The 24792-nt window shown below is 50.2% G+C and overlaps 1 protein-coding gene across 2 annotated transcripts in view; it reads left to right on the top strand.

Moving 5' to 3' along the window:
• Positions 1 to 24792, top strand: part of cd2ap (CD2-associated protein) — a 50344-nt gene that overhangs the window by 15488 nt on the left and 10064 nt on the right. The window contains exons 1-13 of one of the 2 annotated variants that reach the window (XM_035423151.1): positions 101 to 130; positions 2982 to 3144; positions 5694 to 5794; positions 6346 to 6463; positions 6821 to 6990; positions 9767 to 9854; positions 10940 to 11034; positions 13688 to 13786; positions 14001 to 14054; positions 19179 to 19215; positions 20699 to 20761; positions 23199 to 23346; positions 24229 to 24338. In XM_035423151.1, coding sequence (XP_035279042.1) covers positions 116 to 130; positions 2982 to 3144; positions 5694 to 5794; positions 6346 to 6463; positions 6821 to 6990; positions 9767 to 9854; positions 10940 to 11034; positions 13688 to 13786; positions 14001 to 14054; positions 19179 to 19215; positions 20699 to 20761; positions 23199 to 23346; positions 24229 to 24338 — 1261 coding nt within the window. In that variant the 5' untranslated portion in view covers positions 101 to 115. Of the gene's footprint in view, positions 1 to 100; positions 131 to 2981; positions 3145 to 5693; positions 5795 to 6345; positions 6464 to 6820; positions 6991 to 9766; positions 9855 to 10939; positions 11035 to 13687; positions 13787 to 14000; positions 14055 to 19178; positions 19216 to 20698; positions 20762 to 23198; positions 23347 to 24228; positions 24339 to 24792 lie in introns of those variants that run through there. The other variant, XM_035423150.1, reaches the window with a different exon arrangement.

Raw genomic sequence — 24792 nt, 5'->3', positions numbered from 1 at the left:
CTGAGGCCTGCCAGGATATTGCTCTGGACTTTGATCTCAGGCACTACGTCTGGCCTTTTTTTTTTTTTTTTTTTTTTTAAATCCTCCTGCCCCGTCGTGCCGTTCCCAGAACACCATGTCTGAGGAGCTGGTAAGTGATCCGGAACGCGCTGCGCGCGGAGGGGCTCGGAGAGGTGCGGTTTTTTGTGTGGAAATGTCAGCGGGGTGTCATGTGACCCGCGTGGGGGGTTCGAATGCGTCGCGGTGCCTGCGCCTGTGGCGTCTTCGCCCCCCCCCCCTCTCCCCCCGGCAGTCGGCGCGGCTGTGCGAGGCTGTGCGCGGAGGCGATGGCTGCGGCCAGCGCTGGGGAGAAGACGGCGAAGGATCCGCGAAACGAAACGACCGGCAGCGCTGGCCCGCTCTGACTTTGCTTATCACGGGCTGATCACCTGATCTCTAACATCCTGTGTGATTCAGAGTGAAATAGCCTGTTATGCTGTTCTTCCCGTATCTACTAAATTTGATTTCTGACCTTACTAGCTCGGTTCATAATAGCACCGTGTAAGTTATTTTTGTGAAACGTTGTGGATTAAAATTCATTGGGAGGTGCAATTCTTGCAAGGTTTTTGGGAATGTAACATTTAATAAAAAAGGCTAAAACTTTAGGAGCTATTTACCGTTTAAGGAGAAAAGTTGTGTTTTGCAGTCCTGTATAATGTGTATAGCCCTCCATTAGGATCAGTAATAGATAGCTTGTGCGACAGCTTGTTTTTCCTCAGATGTGTCTGGTTTACAGTAAACATGTAAGATTTGGATAGTGTTGAATGTGTGCACCTGCAGCCGTTTTAATGCTGAGCTGTTTAAAGGGCTCGTAGTGCAGTGCAGGAAGGCACGTGGATCTGTGTTGTGGGGAGGGAGCTGGGGGTGTTTGACGGGGCTGGGGGGGGGGGGGTCAACGGTCCTTCCTAAGGTTTAGGGCCGGCCTGTAAGTGCCCAGTCAGCAGGCGAAGCAGGAAAGGGGCGTTTCCCGTGACTCCCCGTTCATCAGTAGGCTCCAGGTTTTATTGGCGCACTTCGCCGTCACCGCAGAAACAGAGATAAAGGCCCCGCCCTAGGGCCCCGCCTGCGTTCGGGCCGGGTCTGTGCGGTTCGTTCATTCGGGTTGCAGCTGAAGACTGATGCAAGCGCGAGTCGACCCCCCCCCCCCCAACCCCCCGCCCCAGGAGCAAGCGGTCGCCGTTCAGCGGTGCTCTGAGCGCGTGCAGACGCTGCGGATGCGGCTAAGCGGCGGCGCTTTGTTTGTTCAGAGCGGTGCCGCGCTACATTCCAGGCTGCGCCGGAGCATTCTTGAGAGATTCCCATCATGTGAAGCAGGTCCTGGCAGCTCTTACCGTCCTAATGCATCAGAGAGAGAGAGAGAGAGTGAGGGGCGGGAGGGAGGGAGAGAGAGAGAGAGGTAGAGGGTGGGAGGGAGGGAGTGGGGGGGGGGGTGGGAGGGAGGGAGTGGGGGGGGGGGGGAGAGGGAGGGAGTGGTGGGAGGGGAGAGAGAGTGGAGAGAGTGGAGGGAGGGAGAGGGAGAGGGAGAGTGGGGGGGACGGATGGAGAGGGGGAGCGAGAAAGCGGGAGAGAGAGGGGGGGGTGGCACAGGGCGAGGAGAGCGAGAGAGGGAGAGAGGGACAGAATGAGAGAGAGAGAGAGAGAAGGCGAGGGAGGGAGGGAGGGAGAGGGGAAGGGGAGGAGAGAGAAGGAGGAAGGAAAGGGTCAGAACGGGTTACTGCATGACACAGCAGAGCCCGTATTCTCTCTCTCTCTCTCTCTCTCTCTCTCTCTCTCTCTCTCTCTCTCTCTCTCTCTCTCTCTCTCTCTCTCTCTCTCTCTCTCTCTCTCTCTCTCTCTCTCTCTCTCTCTCTCTCTCTCTCTCTCTCTCTCTCTCTCTCTCTCTCTCTCTCTCTCTCTCTCTCTCTCTCTCTCTCTCTCTCTCTCTAGTGCACGTGGCCTCGGGGCAGGCAGTGTGCGCTCGGCTCTTAAAGCACCGCAGTGGCTCTGTGCGGGTTTATGAGCAGAGCGGGAGTTTCTCCTGGACTTGCTCCTGCACAGTCAGCCCCGTGGGGCCAGGTCACTGTGCTGACGAGCCAGAGGAAGGAGTCAGGAAGCGTGTGTGTGTACATGTCTGTGTGTGTGTGTGTGTGCGTGCGTGCGTGCATGTGTGTGTGTGTGTGTGCATGTCTGTGTGTGTCTGTGTGTGTCTGTCTGTCTATGAGGTGCCTATGCAGTGTACCATTAACCTTTTCATAAATCATTTCTATTATTAAAAACCTCTCCGCACTGCGGGGCTATGCCGTCCCTGTACAGTTTTTTCTCTGCTGTTAATTTCACATGGCTTGTGAAAGGCTGAAAATAGTTCTGGCTTTTGATGTGTGATCCTGTGTGAAGGCGGCAGGTGAAGGTGCTGCAGCCTGGTGCCTGCTTTCTCGCTCTGAGAGAGGAAAGGTAATTGAAAGAGCGGAGGATGTGGAGTTTGAGGGCGAAACCGAGCAGTAATGGAAAGAGGAAGTGGCCTATCTCTCCGCAGCCCACGTGGATAAACTACTGTACTGTGCCACTGCCCCTCATGCATACCCACCTTGTTGATCATTTTCGGCCGTTCCTGCTCCTGTGAGTGAGTGTGTGTGTGTGAGTGTTTGTGCGTGTGTCTGTTTGTGTCTGTTTGTGTGCGTGTGTGTGCGTGTGTGTGTTTGTGCGTGTGTGTGCGTGTGTCGGTGTGTGTGTGGGTACATGCTTTCTCTTAGACATTCATGCATGCAGATTCACATATGCCACACACAGACACACATAGACACACACACACACACACACACACACACACAAAAACACCAGGCACGTGTATATATCATGTATATATCTTACGTGTACATATATGCGTATATGTATGTGCGTGTATGTTACACATTTTATAAAATAACGCTCTTTGTCGTGTTTCTGCTCCTCTCTGTGCTGCTCAGGAGGTAAAGAAGGAGTCCAAAGAGGAGGTGAAGGACGAGGTGCAGCCGGTGCGGAGGGAGAGGACCGGGGGGAACGTGGCCAGCCTGGTCCAGCGCATGAGCAACTACGGCTTTCCCGCAGGGGGCTTTCAGCCCCCGTCGCACCCCAGGACTTTCAAAAAGAGTGAGCACCCCCTGCCTACTTCCACAAGGACAGCGTGTTAGCGCCAGCACGTTAGCACAAGCACGTTAGCGCCAGCGTGTTAGCACTAGGCTGTTAGTGCCAGTGTGTTAGCAGCAGTGTGTTAGCGATGTGTCCCCAGAGTGGTATCAGCTAGGCTAGCAGCAGTCAGTATGTGTGTGAGCAGTAATTTGTACAGAAGAGTGTGAGCAACACTGAGTGTGCAAGCAGCAGTGTATGAGCATGCGATGGCAGCGTACAGTGTTTGAGTGTGTGAGAGGCAGTATGTGAACGTGCCATCTCATAAATGCATTTTACTCGGGCCTCGTGTCCCACAATGCAATTCTGCGGCCTTGCCCCTGGCTTGGCCTCGCTCTGTAGCGTAGCGCTTGGCTGCCGCGATTGTTTTGGTTCTTCGGTTGCCATGGTAATTACATTAACGGTGGTCTGAAAGGAGCCCGTTGTTGGACTTCCCCCAGCGAGGCCAGGCCTCCGCAGGCGCAGTGTACACAGAAACAGACGCTGACAATTCCCTTTCACCGCCGTGGGAAATGTCCCTTGTGATGGCACTTAGCGTAGGAATGGATAAGACCTCAGTTAGAAATTTGGTGTATTTGTGTTCAGTTCGCAGTGAAGCACCCCTGAATCACTGTGAAATCAGTTCCTGGTATTGAAGGCAAAAGCAGGCTCTGGTGAAGGGCCCTCCGATGTCAAGTTCTCGAGCGCTGAGGAGAGCAGTGAACACTGGAGTGATTGTGTCCTGCCGGTTGATTTCTTATTTTTCGGTTCCTGTTCTGAGGTTGTTTTGGTTTAGAGGGAGGCTTTTTTTTTTTTAACAAAGATGAAGTGAACAGCAAATCGTTTGCGATGTCGGTCGAAAAAAAAACAGCAAGGCAGAACGGGAAATGCCCCCAGGAGGAACCCCAGGCTGCAAGCTCTGATGGATCTCCCCCCACCCCATCCCATCCCACCCCACCCCCTGTATTCCACACGGACAGCGGCGTCAGCACCGTCACGGACGCCGTCGCCATTATGGGTCTGCGGTCCGGCTCAGGCCCGTCACAGTTTCCAGCTGCGCCAGCCTTTTCCGTGCCGGGGCGGAGAAACAGGATGAACCAGCCCTTGGGCGGGCCTGGCTGGGCTGGCTCCTGGCTGTTGCACAGGGGACTAGCAGGCTAATCCGGGAGCCTGGAGGGGTGGATACACGGCCGGTGGATTTGCTTCTGCCCTGTGCCGTCAGGGTCATGTGGCACAGCTGGCTTTCCACTTCCTGTTTTTCTATATATATAAGAGATCTTTTCAGGATTTAAAATTTTATTATTTCTTATTCTTATTCTTATTATTTCTGTCATTAATGTAAACTTTTATTCAACTGAGAACTCGATTCTCTTTTGCACAACGTGTCTGTGTTTGTGCGTGCGTGTGTGTGTGGGCATATGTGTGTGTGTGTGTGTGTCATTGCTTTTAGGTGGAGATGTGATGGTGGGTATGCTGTAGTTTGGCAGTAAACATTTATAGGTGCTGTTACCTGGCTTTGAAGGCCAGGCTGTTCAAAGGTGTTGACTGGCTGGAGTTGGGCTGGTGATGTTGCTGTGAATTCAAAGTTCATATCACAGGCACGTTGCAGCTCTAAAGCATGAATGTTACACAGACTGTTCTCTCAATGGGATATTGCTGGCCAATACAATCTAAGCTCTGATCCTCTTGTGTATTCATCTTTAAATGCACAGTTAATGTTATGCCTCCTAGCCTGTACCACGTAGCACATTTTTTTGAAAATCCCTATGGAACAAAATGAGGAATTCACATTTTAAATTATGCATTATACTGTGTCTATTTTGAGCTTCCTTGGGAGTGTAACATTTTTACCGTGTCCGTTGAGACCGAATGCTTCCCAACCGCCTGAAAAACGAGGGCGTTTTGCCAGCCTCTTCAGCGTGTTCAGTCACGCCCGGACTAGCTCTGATTGTGCACCCCTTGCACTGACTGATCTGAGGCATCGTATCTGTTATGGCGATATCAGCGGCCTATCGCTAATGCTAATTAAATACCGCTTTGAAACCCATATAAATGTGTACCGATTGGGGCTTCTGCGAGCCCTAACTCTCTCTGGTATATGACAGCTTTGTGATACACTGTTGATGTGCGAAGTTTCATAAGCTGTTGACTGAAAGAGCAGCGAAGCCCACCAGGACCCTGTGAAAGTGTAATTTCGGAAACGGCGTTTTTATTTGCTGAATATCTCTGAAATGGGGGAAAAAAAAATGTGTTGAACGCAGTGAGGAGGTGCTTTGAGTGCTTTGTGCGTGAGAGGAGCGACGAGCTGTGGAGAGCAGTGCATTGTGGGCCTTTTCACGCGTGGCCCTGTGCAGCTGTGCTTGTTTAGCGAGGCGTGTCCCCAGTGCAGCCTGGGTACGGGTTGCCGCGGTGGCGTCCTCCGGGTCCCCGTCTGTGGGTGTTGGCGCTGCGCCCCCGGCCTCCAGCAGTGGGGGTCCCCAATCTCTCCGGGCCGCCCCAACACCTCTCCCTCTCTCTCTGTCTCTACGCTGCAGAGGTGAAGAAGCGGCAGTGCAGGGTGCTCTTCGAGTACCTCCCGCAGAACGAGGACGAGCTGGAGCTGAAAGCGGGGGACGTCATCGACATCAACGAGGAGGTGAGTGGCGCCCCGAATCGGGCCCGTCCGCACGCCCCTGGTCTCAACGGCGGGACGGGGCTTCTCGTCAGCGGATTGGCTCTGGCTCCGCGCGTCACTTCTGTGGAACCCTGTCACAGGATTCGCTGTTTGTGTGTACGTTTCCATACGCGGTACGATTTTGGCAAATATTTACCCGCAAAAGGGGTGGGGCTGGGGGTTTCCCCTGTGCCAAGTCTGAGGCAAATGTAACCGGAACTGCAACCAACCCTGAGCCTAGGAGGTTGTAAAGCAGGGCCGCCCAACCCTGTTTCTGAAAACATACCGTCCTGTAGGTTTTCTCTTCAACCCTAACTTGGTGCACCTGATTTACCGATTGGCAGCTCATCGAGATCTCTGGCTGTTGAAAGCGGCGTGCTTTGTTAGGGTTGTAGAGGGAACCTGCAGGACGGTGGAGCTCGTGGAACAGGGCTGGGTGGCCGTGCTGCAGACTGCGAGCTGAACCCGGGAGCCGTAGCGTAGCGTAGCATAGCGTAACGCGAAGCTCACGGAACCGGTTTTTCCCCTGGCAGGTGGAGGAGGGCTGGTGGAGCGGCACCATGAACGGCAAGTCCGGGCTCTTCCCGTCCAACTTCGTCAAGGAGCTGGACGCCAGCGGGGATGACGAGGCCGCCGAAGAAGAAGAAGAAGGTAAGAGGAAGCGTCTGAGGGGGGGGGGGCGGCGTAAGACGGCGCTCTCGGCCGGTGCTCGAGCGCGTTTAGCCCTCCAGCGTTCCGCATCGCTCACTGTAACCCCCTCCGCATTCCTGGCTCCGCGTTAATCAGAAATGGGACAAGTCTGCACACGAAGGCTTGCGAAAGAATAGAGTCTCCGGAGCTGTGAGGCTTTACCCTGCAGTTTGGGGCTGAGGGGGGCACCTCTCGCAGCACAACCGGCTGGATCCGCCTCGGCACCCCCACCCGCCCCCCCCCCGCGATAGGTCGGTGGCGACTGCTGTGGCGGTCGCCGTGGTGACCCCCTTCTTTTTCGCGTCTCCCCTTCTGCAGAGGGCGGCGGCAAAGACGGCGCCCCCACCTCCCCGGGCGCCGGCAACGGAGTCATAGCGCAGCCCAAAAAGGTCCGTGGCGTGGGCTTCGGTGACATCTTCAGAGAAGGGTCCGTCAAGCTAAAGGTCCGGCTGTCCAGCACCGAGGGGGAGGAGAAGAAACCCGACAAAGTGAGTGAACCGGATACGCACCCTCAGTGTGTGCGGAGATGTGCAGGGGCTTGCTTTAGTCTGCCGCTAAGGTCTGGGTTGTTTTCAGTGTACTTTTTGTTTGTTTTTGTTTTCAGTCATGAAGTAGAATGTGGTAGAGCGCGCACAAGTTTTTGTTGTATCAGGTTTCACACTTCACGATAGAGTGCTTTTGGAAGCAGGGCAATGCTGCTCATTGGACGGCTTGTGAAGGTGTACCATTGTGAACGTGTACGTAATAGCGTTTCAAAAGGTCAAGTTTGTGACTGTGTGGGTTTTGGAGGAACTAATTCTCTGTAAAATTGAAGAGGCAGGAGTCCAGGTGAGGATCCTCACTGACGTGTGTTGAATTATTCTCAAAGACGAGGGCGCCAGCCTTCGCCCTGATGTTTGTGTTAATTGCGAATCGCTCGCATGCCTTTAAAAGGTTTGCGTTTTTGGCCTTCGCACCGTCATCGGCTTATCTCGCGTTACGCAATACCACCCGTGTGGCAACCCTTCAGGGCGGCGTCGGGCAGCGGCGCGTGGCGAAATAATTACAGCCCGCAACTGGTCTTTAGAACAGCCGCGCGGCGTTAGCTTCTAGAGCTGGTCTTTAGAACAGCCGCGCGGCGTTAGCTTCTAGAGCTGGTCTTCAGAAAGGCCGCGCGGCGTTAGCTTCTAGAGCTGGTCTTTAGAAAGGCCGCGCGGCGTTAGCTTCTAGAGCTGGTCTTCAGAAAAGCTGCGCGGCGTTAGCTTCTAGAGCTGGTCTTTAAACCAGCCGCGCGGCGTTAGCTTCTAGAGCTGGTCTTCAGAAAGGCTGCGCGGCGTTAGCTTCTAGAGCTGGTCTTTAGAACAGCCGCGCGGCGTTCGCTTCTAGAGCTGGTCTTTAAACCAGCCGCGCGGCGTTAGCTTCTAGAGCTGGTCTTCAGAAAGGCTGCGCGGCGTTAGCTTCTAGAGCTGGTCTTTAGATAGGCCGCGCGCCGTTAGCTTCTAGAGCTGGTCTTTAGAAAGGCTGCACGGCGTTAGCTTCTAGAGCTGGTCTTTAGAAAGGCCGCGCGGCGTTAGCTTCTAGAGCTGGTCTTCAGAAAAGCTGCGCGGCGTTAGCTTCTAGAGCTGGTCTTTAGAACAGCCGCGTGGCGTTAGCTTCTAGAGCTGGTATTTAGAAAGGCCGCGCGGCGTTAGCTTCTAGAGCTGGTCTTTAGAACAGCCGCGCGGCGTTAGCTTCTAGAGCTGGTCTTTAGAAAGGCTGCGCGGCGTTAGCTTCTAGAGCTGGTCTTTAGAAAGGCCGCGCGGCGTTAGCTTCTAGAGCTGGTCTTTAGAACAGCCGCGTGGCGTTAGCTTCTAGAGCTGGTCTTTAGAACAGCCGCGCGGCGTTAGCTTCTAGAGCTGGTCTTTAGAAAGGCTGCGCGGCGTTAGCTTCTAGAGCTGGTCTTTAGAACAGCCGCGCGGCGTTAGCTTCTAGAGCTGGTCTTCAGAAAGGCCGCGCGGCGTTAGCTTCTAGAGCTGGTCTTTAGAAAAGCTGCGCGGCGTTAGCGTTTAGCCTTTACGGCCCGTCGGAGCGCTAGCGGGAAGCGCTGTGAATGCAGCCGGCTGAGACGGCAGCTTTATTTTTGGAAAGCGATTGTTTGCGCGGCCTTTCCTCAGGACGTCTCGGCTTGCCCTGGTTTCCTCGCCCAAATTCTTTGGCCCCGGGACGACGCGCGTGTTTGCGTTTGGAGTAAACGCTCATTAGAGCTCCCCCCACAGGGCCCTTCTGTTTGTTATGGGTATACACACGCTTATTTCATCTGGTGTATTGACAGCTTGCCGCCAAACACCAGGTTTCTTAAATGTCCTCAGATGTTATTGTGGGTCCTCGTAAAGCTGGTGTGTTACTCAGTCCAGTGTGTAACACACTGCTTTTTTTATTTGCGATGACGGCGACGCCCATGCTTTCCAGAACGCAATGGCTTGTTTAAATTGCACCATTGGCCTGCGTAACTAAAAAAACAAGGTGAGCTAATTTTAACTCGGAAAATGTTTCAGAGCGTAAGCTGTAAGTTTGCGACATGCGTGTGCGTTAGGACCAGCTTGTTCGAGTGTTTCTGTTGGTAACTGCTGACAGGGACTGCATGTTTTGTGATCCATTCATCACATCAGGATGTTCATGTGAAACTAACCAAATGCAAAGAACTGTCCACTTATCCTTCACTTTACATTGTCATTTTTCCCAGTGCTGTTTTTCTTCATTGTCAATGTCTGGTTTATCGCTTGGCTTTTTCCTTCCCTGTTCATGGTCACTGTCTCCTAACAATCATCTGTAATGCCCGTGCTATGTACGTTATGGTTTTTCAGAAAATCCACGAGTCTCTGGCAGATTTTCACTCCCTTACGGCTGTGTTTTTTGGCGATTATGATTGAAGGCTGCTATGAAGGCCTGAGCTGTGCTACGACAGTCTGCTAACGACGCCTGCCGCCCTCGTCTGGCCTCAGAATGAGCATTAGCATTAGCTTAGAGAGAAAGCCTGGCTCTTGTGAGTCTCCCAGTCCTCCGCTGTGGCTGTTCGAAGCGATCGATTGGCTGCGTCTGTGCCCGCTGGTAATTTAGCCGTTCGCTGTGTGTGGGCCCACACCCCCCCCGATCCCGGGCACCAGGCACGACTAATAGCCGTCAGTCTCGGTCACGGCCCGAGTAATGGCGGTCCTTCGCCTCCCGCGGTAGCCTTTTTGACAGCGTTCTGTGTGTCGCCGTCCAATCGCATGCCGGTAAATCCATCTGTGGTTTGCTTCATTTTAGCCAATTCCATCACTGCCATCCTCTGCAAAGCCCGCCCATTCCACCATGACAGACTCAGATAAGGTAGAGGGAGAAAGCAAAGCTAAAGGTAAGTACACAGGGTCCCACAGCGTGAGTTTGACCTGTTTTACTCCCCAGTGTCTGTCCACTCTGTGCTTATTTACAAAGCACACTTCACTATGCATTTCAGTCTCTTTCCCTGCTACCCTGCAAGAGTACAAGTACTCAGGCTTTAGTGGTGAACAGGTACGGCAGTGTCAGACCCTAACGAACACGGTATCCATTTTGTGAAATGGTCAAAACCCTACCTACACTCAAATCTAGCTGTCCCACTTCTGTAAATATAATCAATATTGTAGTAATACAAGTATTATAAACCTTTGGCTTTGATAAGGCAAGGTCGCTGTAATGTTTTGAGCAACAATTGAGACACTCCTTAAGTTTAATCAAAGCTGACTCATTAGTGACCTCTTGTGGACTGTTAGTGTTTATGAAAAAGAGTGTCCTGACTACAGCGTTTTATTATGACGTGACCTAAAGGGATGGCTGACACTGCCTCCTGATCAATTCAATTTTAATTCGAGTTCAATTTACTGGAACTACCAGGAAAGTCTATGATCGTGCCTTTCCTTTCAGACGGTGGAATCATATATGTTAATTTAATACAGTTAATGCCTGTTTACAACAACAAATCGATACAAATGTATGGTATCTAAAGCCCTAGATCCACTGCTTTACTAAAGTTGGAAGCATTTGAATTTCACTTTAAATATCAGGATATGTGTCATTGGCTGAAGTCTTGATGGCTAGGGCAAATCTGTAATAGTCTTACATGCAGATATAGTTGTGCTACGGTGGCTGTCTTGGATTAGAAATAGCAGGCAGATTAGATGATTTTTTGGTCTTAAATTTAATTTCTGCAGATTTGTGCAGAATTTTTTTCCCTGACGCCTCAATTTTTGTATTTCTGCTGTCAGTAAGTGTGGAGTTTCTTGGGAAAATTAAACCATGCTCTGTGTAGTGTTTTTTATCTATACTGCATATAAGGGGACTATTAGCCTTGGGTTGCCAGGCAAAGCTGATATCAGTAGATTGATAGAAGAGAATCCATTAGTGGTATAAATTAATTACTTTGCTGAATTTGTGATGTATTTCTTTCTTCTTTTTACAAAGTGAAAGAATACTGCAAGGCCATCTACCCCTTCGATGCATCGAATGAAGATGAATTGAGCCTGAAAGAGGGGGACATTATCTGCGTATTGAATAAGGTAACGTCTTCTCACTTGTGGTCCACTTTTCAGTAAGGTAGCATTGTCTCACCTGTGACCCCCTGTTCAGTAAGGTAACATTGTCTCACCCGTGGCCCCCTGTTCAGTAAGGTAACATTGTTTCACCTGTGTCCCCCTGTTCAGTAAGGTAACATTGTCTCACTTGTGGTTCCATTTTTCATGCAACTACATGAATTTGACCCTTTTTACACATTCAGAATGTGTGAGTCTAGATCCCCTGTCTCGCACACAGGTTGTGAGAGAGCCATTTTTAGAATGCTTAAATGTATTATGAGAGAAAACGCAGGGAGCGGAGTCGAGGGAGGTGAGGGAGTCTTCCGGAACGTGGTGGGCCTGTAATCAGCTGTACTAGGAAAGTCCTCTCTGTCGAAGGGTGGAGCACGGTCTGAAGAACAATGAGCGAGACCAACCAGGAAGTGAAAATGTGCACTTCTTAGCATTGGCTTAAGATCTCCACTCGCTGCTGTTTCTCACGCTGAATTTTTTTTTTTTTTTTTCTGTATCAAATGCTTCTGTGATAACGTGCTGACACCTTCGTAAGAAGTGCAGTGCGCTCTGTAGGAAGCAGCCAGAAGCGCACACCTGTCTTAGCAGTAGGGAAGCCGTAGCAGAAATGGGACACAGGTGTTTGCACAGTGAAATGATGACCTGTGAAGTATGTCCCCCGCCCCCCCCCCCCAAGCTCAGATAATGGAGCTGGAAATGGGTATGTTTGCTCAGTGGCCAAAAAGTAACTCAATGTTTCTTCAATGTTCCCTCAATGTTTGCTCAATGTTTACTCAGTGTTTACACTTGACGCTTGCACGCGAGAGCCTGTGCTGTCGTTTTCCTCTGCGCGCTGTGATGGCTCACGTAATCGGCGTCAGTCGTAGCGGTTGTTATTGGCTTGGCGTCTCTCCAAAACTGGAATGACGAAGCATAAGAACCGGTGTTTGCGCTCCTCGCGAGCCAGCGAGCCAGCGAGTGCGTCAGTTCGGCGAGCGACCTCGCCCACTTCTCCTGGAACCCGTGTGACGTGTGGGCGGGGAGTAGAAAAACAGCGCTCGGGCAGTGGGCGGGGCTTATTCGGTTTTAGGGCAATCAAGTTCACATCATTGCTGCAGATCTATCAAAGGGAAACAGTGCATCTCCTGTGCTGGCTAAACGTGATACTGATTCTAGACCTATTTGGAGATGTTATGCACTTTTTGCACTGAATTTCTGTGACATTAGCCGCAGTGTTTTTACGTTACCACCAGGTGTTACTGATGAATAGTCTTTTGAGCATTTATGGTCTACGTATACATATGTGTTTTTTTTCCCTGACATATAGTCCCAGTGACAGGAGAATGCAGTCTTGCCACGTCGCTGAAGCTAAACTGGTCTTCAGGAAGCCCCGCATTATACATTTTGTGGGCAATAGCGGCTTCTATTCTGGGCTGTTCCGAGCGGTCCTGGAATTACCGTTAGCCGTTTGCGCGTTAGCCTCGCCGGCCGTGAGCCGCTAACAGGCTCTCGAAGCGCACCGATGCAAAACACAACGGGCCGGTTTAATGTAAACACGTCTGCGTGCCAAACCGCCCGGGGGTCCCTGGGAGCCCCCGGCCTCTGGGCCTCCCTGCTCAGCGGGGGGGGTGTAGACAGACCGGGACGCTAGCGCGCTCTTAATCTCAGCTTGTTGACGTCCCGCTCCAGATACAGTAAGTGCTCTGAGCGGGAAGCATTATTACCGTGTGCCAAGGACCAGAGACCACAGACACCCGGTGGAATTCGGCTGTGTGTGCGCACGGTGCCAGGGACTGTGATGACTACAGCTGTCCAATCCTAAACACTTTAAACGGTCATTACTGCCACTCTGCTGGTTTAAGTACTTTATAATGTTTTTTTTACTTTGTGAATGGATGCAGATATCATGCTTGTGTGACAGTGTAATGTGGAATATGTGCATTCTATTTTTTATGAAAATTAGGAACAGTGCAGCAGCTTTTTTAATTGTATTTTTCATGATTGTTTTAAATTAATCCAGTTTTTGTTTTGAATTTATATTTATACAATTTGTTTTATAATCAACGGTGGTGCTCACTTTTCTGTAAATAATTATGTATGTGCTTAAAGACCTTATTTGTATCCAGATTTAAGGTGGCATATTCCTTCCTGAAGAAATAAATCTTTAATTGTCTGCAATGTATCCCAATAAAAACAAGTTGAAAAGTCAGTCAGCCAACATGGATTAACCTGTAGTTTTCATTTCTTGAACTGTAGTTCTCCTGTTTGAGTGATGAGTTTACCAAAGTTTACCGGTTTACCTAGAAATGGCAAAAACAGAGATGGTCCAGATTTACTTAACTAAGAATTGTCTTCTTACTCCATGTGGTAAATAATGGAAACTCAGACCATTGAGTCAGTGTTGAGTGTTTGGCTCCATCTTGTGTCCATGTAGAAGAACTGCTGTCACGTTATGACTGAGAGAATGAAGACTTTCTGATGCTGCGGGGATTCCCGCAGAATATTTTTAATCTTCCAGAATTTTTTTTGAATCAGAAATCACTGTATTCTGAAAAGTAAATGCATTATATCATAAGAACCACAGGGTTAGGGTTGCGTCTCAAACATGGCTTGTGTGTGTGTGTGTGTCTGTGTGTGTGTGTTACAGGAAACAGGAGAGCCTGGTTGGTGGAGAGGAGAGGTCAATGGAAAAGAAGGGGTCTTTCCTGACAACTTTGTGACTGCGATTTCCGAGACAGACAAAGAGGTGAGTCGACAGGAGGAAGCTCTTTTCCAGAAATTCTCTCAAACACACAGCCGTCCTTCCAGAAAGGCCTGCATTCAAGACTGCAGACCCTTTGCTGGCTGTGAAGCGTGAAGTTTGTCTGATTGCGTATATAAATTCAGTGATCACTTTGCTTGATTTAAATCTTCATTTGTATGGCTTCTTCAATGCTTGCTTCTGTTGTTTCATGTTACAGGCAGTAACATCAAGAGGCTCATTTAAATCATCTTCAAAGCTGGACTCTGAAGAGGTAATGTAATGTAATTAAATGATTGTGCATTTTTATCTAGTGTGTTCATTCAGCTTAAAGCAAAGGAGCTTGAGGACGAACAGTTGCATAGCTTCACTCAAAGGTGGATTATTTGTCAGTGGGATTCCCTGTATGTCGTGTGGTAATAAATTTATGTTGTGTTTCTGCCTCGTGGTTTCCTTTAATTATAAAAGAAGGCCCGACTGAGTCATGGTGTGGCTTTGAATTAAAACACTGGCTCAGGCATGGCCTTGGTGTCCTCCCATTGGTTCAGCCGGTTTGTGTCTGTGCTCTCATTGGTCCAGACTGCTTGTGTCTGAACCATATTTCCTTTATCATTGCCATGTCCTTCGATTTCGGTTTTTGATTGGTTGTCAAGGACTTCTGTATGGAAATATAAAGTTTTCCTTATAAAAGGTTGCTAAAATAGTATGTAAATCGCATATCGCTCGCAGTATAAAAGTCGTAAATGTGTAATGGTTCATTAAATTAGCTTTGATGTGATTAAGCAAATTTCTTACTCTTGACCCTTCATGGAACGTGATTGGGCACCCCTGGTTCAGGTGATCAAAGCTTCAATTCCCACTGTGCTCAGTAGAGGGCAGCACTGGCCAGTTGTAGACCTTAGAGAACAGGCGCGTACCACCTCTGAAGTGCCTTGTTTGTCTTACTGTGCATGCAACATGAGATCTTCTTTCTCATGTCTGTTTTTGTGCTCAGGGCTAATGTTTCTCAGTGGTCAGAACTGATTCATTTTCATATGCTGCATGTTATAGAACGTCACAACAACAGGCTCCTTCTCCTTATCTGAAATCAACCAAGTGCATTTTTCAATACTTTGAGTTTTGTCAGACCCTACCATCTACCATTAAATGCTCAGACACGCTCACCTATCTTGGCTTATAAACTTTCAACAATCTCTTGTTTTTTCTGAGGCATAACCGTGATAATGTTCTATAAAGATAGAACTCGGCTCTTCCTTCACGGCAGAATTTCTGAGATTAAAATGCCGGCGTTGCCTTTCTGTTTTGCAGCTGTTTTTCTGTTTGCCATGTTAACCACTTCCCCTCTCTCACAAATGCAGAGTAGAGTAGAGTAGAGTAAAGCTTTAATGTCCCCGAGGTGCAATTTGGCTTGCAAACAGCAGTCAATAATAAGCAAAAATGGAAACCATACAATATATACATACAATATAAACGTACATACGCACATGAACACAAGTGCACAGTTAGCACCAACGTCACTGTTGTCATTGTCACTTGTCACCAGAACCATCAGAAGAAGCAGCAAGAAAGAACCGTATTACCATAGTGGTAATGTAGTGTTCATATTAATTCTTTATGCCCCATGTTATTTTGAATGGAAAATACATTAGGATTGATACAGTGCCACTACAACACAACTCCCTAAGTTGTTTTTGTATTATTTAAAAAATTATATGAATATTTATTTTATTTTACTTTATTTTATTTTTTTAAAGTGTGCGGGGGTCCAATAAAATTTAGTGTGGTCCAGTATGTACCAATAGGTATTTTTAGTTGTGGGTGAAATTGCTTGTTACTGTGCCCTGTTCTAATTGACTTTGCTCTGCTAGGTAGACGCTAGAACCTACGCACATTTTTTGCGGCATCTCTTCAGTTTAGCCGAATGACCTTTTTGCCAGGCTGAAACGGATGAGAATTTTCTTCGGATGATGATTGGAGTGCTGATTTTTTCGGCAGGTTGCTGAGTTTCCCCCTGAGGATTTATTGAATTGCTGCCATAAATTCCACCGACTAACGTTAGACAGAGAGCAGTGTGTGTGCTAGCCTCAGAAGGTGGCATGCTCACGTAATTATAGTTAGCGTTTTTAAGCTTTTGTTGGTGTTGCTGTGAAACTACCCCCACTGCCTACACGCACGCTGACACGCACGCACGCACGCACGCACGCACACACACACACCCACACACACACACACACACACACACACACACACACACACAGACACACACACACACACACACACACACACTCTTAGCCGTGGTGTTAAATTCCAGCGATGATGGAAACTACACTCTGCCTCTTGCTCAGATACAGTGGAACAAGCAACACCGTTTAATGGAAACAGACCGAAATCACTAATAGCATTCTGCAAAGGCAGATTTATCTGTCTGCCCAGAAGGGTTGTGCTTGACAACACCACCAACTCACCCGCTTGCTTTTATTATTTATGCGCTTCCTAGCCCGCAGTCTTTAACTGGGGATGTAGAGGCAGTACGTGCAGAATTTAATGGGCTAAAATCACGCTGCCATAATGGCTGCTTTATTATAATGTTTCTTGACCAATCACAACCTGTTAGTTGCTGCAGCCCTTCGGGTTCTTTCAGTTGATGATCACCGGCGTCCTCGGTGGAAATTATGGAGACCCCCCGTGGCAGAGTAGCACCGTTGCGCACCCTGCTCCTCCGTGCGCCCAGCTGCTAATACTACACCGTGGAGACGGGCTTGCGCGTTTCTCTTTTATGAGTGCCGCTGCTTACCGCTGCTTACCGTAGTGGGAGGGGCCCGCGCAGGCCGGCGGGGGAACGCTGATCAAACCGCGGCGTCCCCCCCCCCCACCGGCGCCCCCCGCACTTCTGGCTCCCCCGCTTTTTCCGTCTCCGTGGACGACCACGCTTGGGTCGCTTTGGGAGCTGTGAAGTTCCAGGCAGTTGGCTCGGGGGCGGAGGTTCAGTGGTAACGCCTTCGTTCCGAACGGTCGGTTCTGCTCGTCTGAGGAGCCGCGCCGTCGCGTCGGGTCACTGATGATGTCACTGTGACTGATGGCGGCTAACTGACTCCAGAAGAGCAGGCGTTCGTCGTAGAAGCTCATTTTCAGCTCGTGTGTTTTCCTGGTGCTCAGGACCGCCGACACTGTTTTGCACAGCAGAGGCCACGCAGTCCTGAAGCAGGGCTTGTGGAAAAGCCATGGCCCTGGGTCTTACCTGTGTCTTACCTGGGCCTTACCTGGGTCTTATCTGGGTCCTACCTGTGTCTTACCTGAGTCCTACTTGGGTCTTACCTGTGTCTTACTGTAGCTCTTACCGGAATCTTACCTGGGTTTTACCTGGGTCTTATTGTAGCCCTTACCTGGGTCTTACCTGCGTCTCACTGTAGCCCTTACCTGGCTCTTACTGTATCCCTTACATGGGTCTTACCTGGGTCATACTGCGTCCCTTACCTGAGTCTTACCTGTCACTTACTGCTCGAGTTTTCCCTCCCTGTTGATCCCTTCCCCGAGTGAGACACGCTGTTCCTTTTAGAATGTTTCCCTGTTCAGAACTCTCACTTCTGTTTTCCGCTGCTCTCTGCAACACTCGATGCAGGCAATCAATGACTGCTGCAATCTTCCACAAAACCAACGGCTCCGTACGTTGAGTGGCTCTGCCTGTGACTTTGCTGGAGGCCTTGACAAGGACGCGGGTTGTTTTTGCAAACCCCGTCCCAAAAAACCGCTACATTTAGGCTTTGTTTCTGTCTCTTTGATCATGCCGTTTTAGTTTGATGCGTTCTTGCGGTCCGTGACCCTTTCACTCACGCCACGGGCGTCGGAGTCCGGTCGTGGAGGGGGGGGCAGTGTCTGCTGCTTTTCAGTGTGTTTCAAAACCACCGATTCATTTCGGCTGTCGACTGGCTGAATCCACACCTTGCTCTCAAGGCCTTAAATGGCTGCTGATTCAAAGGAAGCCTCATATACCTGTGGCCCTCCACAGACTTTAACTCTCTTGGCCTTACATACTGCTACTGCTGTATGTCGTTGCCCTATTCAAGTGGATGACTGGCAGAGGGAGGCGCTGGTCTATGTATCAGGAAGAGCACAAAGCCATGTAGCCATTTCAGTTCGGTAAGGTCAGCTGCCCTGTGCTTTGGGGGTGTGTGTGAGTTGTGTATCCTGCATTTAGTGTGCAGCCAAGCCGGTACGGTAATGTGAAGGACGACAGACCCCGAAGCAACCGGGCTGTGAACCCCGACCGATTCTATATTAGTAGAGAAAAGTATCCCAATCGGGCATTGTGTGGCGCTTCAGGGCCTCTGTTAATGTAGTCATCCTACGCGCTGTACGCAGCATTAGCTGTGGCTGGAATTATGGGCAGGCTTTACTAATTGGGTAAAAAAAAAAAAGCAGCAGTAAGTGTAAGAAGCCTTGTAGAGCCGGCTTTAAATGAAGGCACTGTACCTAGGAGACCTGTGAGATTCAGCAAGCGGATATTGATGGTCTGTATTGAGTGGACATGGCCAGGGGGGAAAGGTGTGAAAGTTAATCACGCGCAGAATTAGGGAAGGCTATTGGGAGTCTAGGAAAGATCACACGGCACTCGTAATTAAGAAAGAAATCCTACCGGGTAGACTGTTCCACGCAAGCAGCACAGACGGGGTTTGGCATTACACGTGCGGGGGGGAGGGGGGGGGCAGCTGTGTGTATCGGTCCCTGTGGGTGGAGCAGGCCATGGTTGTGGATCGCATGGGGAAACTCCCCACACACCTCGTTATTAAAGGTTATAAAACCTTTAATCGTGCTTTTTTAGTCAACAGGGAAAGTAAAAGTGAAGTGAAAAAGTAAATGGAAAGTAAAGGTGCTGTCGAAATTGTCCTGTTTTTCTGATTAGCTGATCATGACTTTGACTTGGGGTAATAATAGGAGCCACAGCCGACGACATAGTTCTACTCTGCTTTAGCTCTGCATAGGCCACCGACTGTGCTCTGCGCTAGCCACCGAGGTCGTCTGCAGTCCTCAGTCGTTTGTGAATTTGCCAGAATGCTAAATAAACCCCCTTACAGCTTTAGCACGCACAAACTTTCTGGAGGTTGTTTTGTCCTCATTCGTGCGGATAGTGTGTATCAACAGCAGACAGAGCCTGGGGCTCTTACTCAAATAAACTTCGTCCTTAACTTTGTCCTTAAGTAAAAAAAAGCCAAAAATGTTGATTGAATCCCTGCTTGTGTCTCAATCAGTAGAAAATGTGAGGCCCATGATGTTTTTTCTTCTTGATGGCTGTGCTCCTGTCTGTGTTAAATGCTCTGATTGAGTGGGAGTGGGTGTCTCTGTGAAAGCTGTCTGATGCCTTTGCTAATGTTCCCTCTTTCTCTTTGTCTTCTCGTTTCAGAAGCCCAAGAAGCCTCCGCCGCCTACGAAAAGCTTAGGTACGGTATTACAGCGACAGTAAGTCTGAACGCTTTGTTGCATGCAGGAGCCGCTCGTTGGTTTCCACGGCACGTCGGTGTCTGCAAAGGGAGACTTTCAGAAGTCCCCCCCCCCCCCCCCCCCCCCCCCGAGCTCGGCGCACGGCGACCGCAGGGAGCGTCCGAAATGCAGAACATCTGAAATGTAGAGCGTCTGAAACATAGAGCGTCTGAAATGTAGAGCGTCTGAAACATAGAACGTCTGAAATGTAGAGCGTCTGAAATGTAGAGCGTCTGAAACATAGAGCGTCTGAAATGTAGACCATCTGAAATGTAGAGCGTCTGAAATGTAGAGCGTCTGAAACGTAGAGCGTCTGAAACGTAGAGCGTCTGAAATGTAGAGCCTGAAACGTAGAGCGTCTGAAATGTAGAGTGTCTGAAACGTGGAGCGTCTGAAACGTAGAGCGTCTGAAACGTAGAGCGTCTGAAACGTAGAGCGTCTGAAACGTAGAGCGTCTGAAACGTGGAGTGTCTGAAACGTAGAGCGTCTAAAATGTAGAGTCGGAAACGTAGAGCCTCTGAAATGTAGAGCTTCTGAAACGCAGTTTTTGGCCCTGGCGCGTGATTGGCCGTCGGGCCTTCGAAGGCGGGGCGGAGCCAGACGGCGCTCCCGTGTCAGGCAGGGCGGCTATCGATCCAATCCGCCGGTTTCCCCCGCATCTGCGGGGGTAGGCTGCCACAAGGCGTCGCAGTTAACGCACGTAATCAGCGTGTGCGCCGCACACGTAGCGCGTGTAATTAACGTGTGCAGCGCGTGTAATTAACATGTGCACTGCATCAAGGCCGCGGCTCCCCGGGTCCATCTCTGCTGGAACTCCCTGTCAGATTGTTGTTTTTCCCCACCTGCGGCGATCATTAAAAACTCGATTCTCGCTCGCTCTGTGTCGGTCGCTTCAGGAACGCGAGCAATTTGAATCTCATTGAACCCGAGGCCGCATACATCAGAACGCCGCGCGTCCCGGACCGACTCCGTTTGAAACGGGATGTAATCACGCGCGTGCTGATGTCTGAAATCATCTCCTGCCCGCAAGGCATCTTCAAGGGTCGCAACTGTAGACGACCCCGGAATAACATACTTCAATAAAATGGCTGATAATTCGCAATCACTAATGAACTTCACCCTCCCCATGAAACGCTTTATACTTTATTTACTCGTCCGCTTCTCTCTCCTGTAGTGTTGACGGAGCGCTGAGTGTTTTTTCTTGCGCGTACGTGTAGCGCATCTTGGCCCGGGATCGTGTGCACCGTCGCATCTTGAGGACCGCAGTGGTTTCGGCTTGCTCGCCGCGCACACAGGAAGTGTGAGAACGCGCGAGCTCTGCCCACTGACGGCTCACAGATTGATGTAAATATGCTCCTGCGGAGGAGTCTGTCGCCACACTGGAGCCCGCGGGTGATAAACGCCACGGGTTTGACTCTGAGGGGAACATGTTTCGCTTTTCAGGGCCCAAGCCGGAGGTCCCCAGCGCTGACAAGAAGCCCACCTACCCCCGGCCGGAGGACAGAGGTAAGGACCAGCTACCCCCCGCCCCCCCCCTCGCCCATCGGAGCAGGCTGGGGGAGTCCAGGCCCCTGTCCCGCTTTCGGGAAAAAGCGGTCCTGCCTGCGTTTTTCCCCCAGATCTGCGATGGTAAAGAGTCGTGCAGCCCGGCTGTCAGATAGCGGATCGATAGCGAACAGAGCAGTGTTACTCTCCCCCCCCCCATGTGCTGGGCAAAAGAACTGCCGGGAGTGGCTATTTGTTGGGATCGAACACACACACAGCATGCTCCTAATGTGATTGTTGCCATGCCGACACTTCAAAAATCACTTCAGCCGCCCTGACGTTGTTCCTGTCGGGCGTAAGCACCGACACGCTTTCAGTCTGCCTGTAACTCTTAATAAAACGGTTATAATTTCACCGTCACAATTCGGCCTCGCCTCCGGCGGGCAGCGTCCGTGCCGGCTAGGGAGATTTCGTGTTTGGCAGATTTTCGGCGCAAATGATGCCCAGGTTGGCACGTAATCGCTGTTTTTAGTGCCCTGGCTTGCTGCTGTTTTTTTACGTGATGCGGTTGAGTTATATTTTTACACTTCCTCTTTACCCAGCTGCCTGGCTGCTATATCGAGGCAGTTTCACAGGCTCTGTTTTTTTTTTCTTTGTTTTGTTTTTTTTGAAAGTGCAGCCCCGTCCTATTTGTCTTTACTCCAGTGGGGGCATTCGTGTACAGCGAGCCCCCTCGGCTTCTGGGGGGTTCTGTTTGGGGGCGGTGCTCATGAGAATGAGAGCAGGTGGGGGCCGGTTCTCGGCAAACGCCAGGTTCGCCTGCGTGAGTTTCAGAAGCAGCCCAGGTTCGCCTGCGTGAGTTTCAGAAGCAGCCCAGGTTCGCCTGCGTGAGTCACGCACAGGAAAAAGCCGTTTGCCTCCGGGCGTTCTGTGCAAAAAGCACGCTGCAGGTTCAGCCGCTGACCTACTTTTCCCTGCCGCGTCTGAAGACGTCTCCGCCGCGGTCTCCGCCCTCCTCTCTGCGGAGAGAGAGAGCGCGCGATTCACACTTGACGTGAGCACGCTGCAGAAACAGCGTTTCTCAGCCCTCCTCTGTCTGCGCTGCGCTGCACTTCACAGATTTACACTCTGCAGCATTCCGCTCTCCAAAGCCAGGGACATACCGGCGTTGCCCTGACGTGTCAGCAGTAGGCCTAAGTGTTCTTTCGGGGGTTTTATTTTATTAAGAGGTTTTAATGACATTTATTTTGGCTTTTGTGAACGGGGTTTGCTCGTTTAAGTTTTTTAAATTCATTTGAACTTTAGCTTTCTTTTTTTTTTTTTTTAAAAAGGATTTTTCATACGGCACACCAGAGTGCCGCACTTGGCTGTGGCCCTGGCTTTACCCCGGTGGGGGGGCGGGGGTTGGGAGGACTGTTGTAATTGAGCTACAGTATCTGGGGGTGGGGGGGGGACCTGCTTTCACCCCGGCCTGTTAGGAAGGGGATTGCCCATGTTTTTCCAAATTAGATAAAGAAAAGTCCCTTTTGTTTGCTGTCTATGGAAAAAGGACAAATCGGCATGTTTTGTCAATAGAACCTTTTTTCCTTGCATATTGCACGTTTTACCCTATGTCGCTTAACATTGATCTTTACTTGCATTCCGTCATTTTAAATTTATTTATATACGAGTAAACACAGTTGTACTCTCTGTCTTACTTGTAGAAGAACGTGGCTGGCTTTGTGCGGTTTCAGGCTCTTGTGTGGTTATTTAGCCTTTCGGCTGCAAGATGTCTGCCATCTTCAGCTGAAGTCATTTAAGTCAAGCGGCAAACACAATTTCCTGGCGGCCCTGGGCTTGCTGGACTTCTGTCTTTTCTGACCTTTTTCGTGTGTGCACCCATGCATTTGCCTCAGAGTGACGGGATGTTCTGAGACGCGTCTCTCTCTCTGTGTGAGAACCGAAGGGGCTTCTGCCTCGGCCTCGATACTATAAAACGCCTGTTTTTGAGTTTCTTCGTTCGCTCGGTCATCGTCTGATGCATCTCCCCGTGTGACTGGCCTGTGCTGGGGTGTCCAGTCTTAATCTGACACCTTAATCTGGCCGGTGTGGGTGCAGGTTTTTTGTTTTTTCCTAGTGCTGAGACACCTGAGTCTACTTAACGAGGTCTTAATTGAAGACCGTGGTGAGTTAATTAGATGAATCAGGTGTCTTAGTGCTGGACTAAAACACATCGACCCTTTTTTGGATAAGGTTGGTGTGCTAGTGTTTATTTATGGTGTGACTTTGCCCACTGCTCTTAAATAACTAGGATGTGGCAAATGCAGAGGACAGATTACCCCACTGGGTTTAATGAAGTATATATTATATTTATTTATTTATTTATTTTCATACTTTAATCTGTACATTATTTTCTTTGGTACTCAAATTCATCTTCTTTCCCTTTTTTTCTTTGTTGCTTCGTTCCTTACCCATGCAGTTGACAAGCCAGCGGTGGATCTCAAACACAACAAGCCCGCCCCCATCGTCCCGCCCAAGAAGCCTGTTCCTCTCCCAGGCAAGGGTGGCCTGCTCCGGCCCGGGATCGTCCCCCCGAAAAGGCCAGACAAGCCGTCCTCAGGAGCCAAGTGAGCGAGCCTATGCGCGAACGCACCGCCTAGCCACCTCCTCAGCCCACTTCAGCTGCATTTATCAGTCGTTAGCTTGTAAAGTTCCCCAGTGTCCTTTAGCTAGTAAATTTCCCAATGTCCTCTAGCTAGTAAAGTTCCTCAATGTGCTTTAGCTAGTACATTTTCCAATGTCCTCTAGCTAGTAAATTTCCCAATGTCCTTTAGCTAGTAAATTTCCCAATTTCCTTTAGCTACTAAAGTTCCCCAATGTCCTTTAGCTAGTAAAGTTCCCCAATGTCCTTTAGCTAGTAAAGTTCCCCAGTCTCCTTTAGCTAGTAAAGTTATCAGAGAGTTCTTCCTTGCCACTGTTGCCTTAGGCCTTAGATTAGGCCAAGGTTGTCTGTGAAGCCTCTTGTGACAATTGTTTGCGAAATGCGCTATATAAATACGTTTTCATTTGATTTGTTAACTTTACCATGTATGAAAATACACACTTAGGGTAGGAATGAGCTTTTTGTTATATACACTTTCGGTTCTCACTGAAGGCAGGGCTCTACGCTGACATGTGCTACTGAGTTGAAAGATTTAGGAGCACACCAGTGCATCCCAATCAGTAGAGTTGCTCCTGAAGTATTTCTCCAGTTGGAGGGGGGGGGGGGGGGGGGGGGGGGGGGGGGGGGGGGGGGGAGGTGGTGGAATCAAAGGGGGGAGGGCTGCGTGCTCAGAACACGGTGATTTGGTGGTGAGTCAGCTTTCCTTTGAGTGGAGAAGTGAGTTATTGATTTGGGAGGACGCGCTGCTCGATGATGGTGATTGCTGTGAACGCGGGGTCCGCGTGGCCCCGTTGCGTGCGAGCGAGCGGGTCCGGCTCACATGTTCGCTTTCCCTCTTTCTCGGCAGGACCAATGGAGAGGTGCCCTTCGCTCGACCAAAGTCGGACTTCGAACCGACGTTACCCAGCAAACCAAAAACGCTGTCCGGTGACTGGGGGGAGAGAGCCAGTGACCTAGGTACGGTCCCGTGTGTAGTGAACCCTAAAAAAAAAAGAAAACGCTTCATGCACCTACCCTCCGATGCCACTGAACATGCGCCCAGCCACCTGCATTTGTGACTGTGGGGGGGTTACGTTCCATAGCCCTTAATTTTCTGTGTGGCGGGTACCTTTGCGGTGCGGGTGGTTTTTCCATTAGAGGCCGTCCCCACCCTTCAGGCCCTCTTCAGGTCTCTTTCACTCATTACCGTTCAGAGCGATGCACGTCACGTTGTTTCCTTCCCCCCTGGAGGTCCCCCCTGCCAAGCTGTGAATTGTGCCGACGTCGCCGCCGCGGCCGCCGCAGGAAGTTCAGAATCACGTAGCGGCAAAGCATCAAAACAGGAAGCTGCCAAAACCGCGTGTATGTGTGGGAAAAATAGATGGTAGGAAAGAAAGAAAGAAAGAAAGGAAGAAGCGTGGGAGGACTAGTG

The sequence above is a fragment of the Anguilla anguilla genome, chromosome 6, assembly GCF_013347855.1.
Source record: "Anguilla anguilla isolate fAngAng1 chromosome 6, fAngAng1.pri, whole genome shotgun sequence".
Taxonomy (NCBI): Eukaryota; Metazoa; Chordata; class Actinopteri; order Anguilliformes; family Anguillidae; genus Anguilla; species Anguilla anguilla.
The sequence above is the reverse complement of the archived record's forward strand: the minus strand, read 5'-3'. Positions and strand labels throughout refer to the sequence as shown.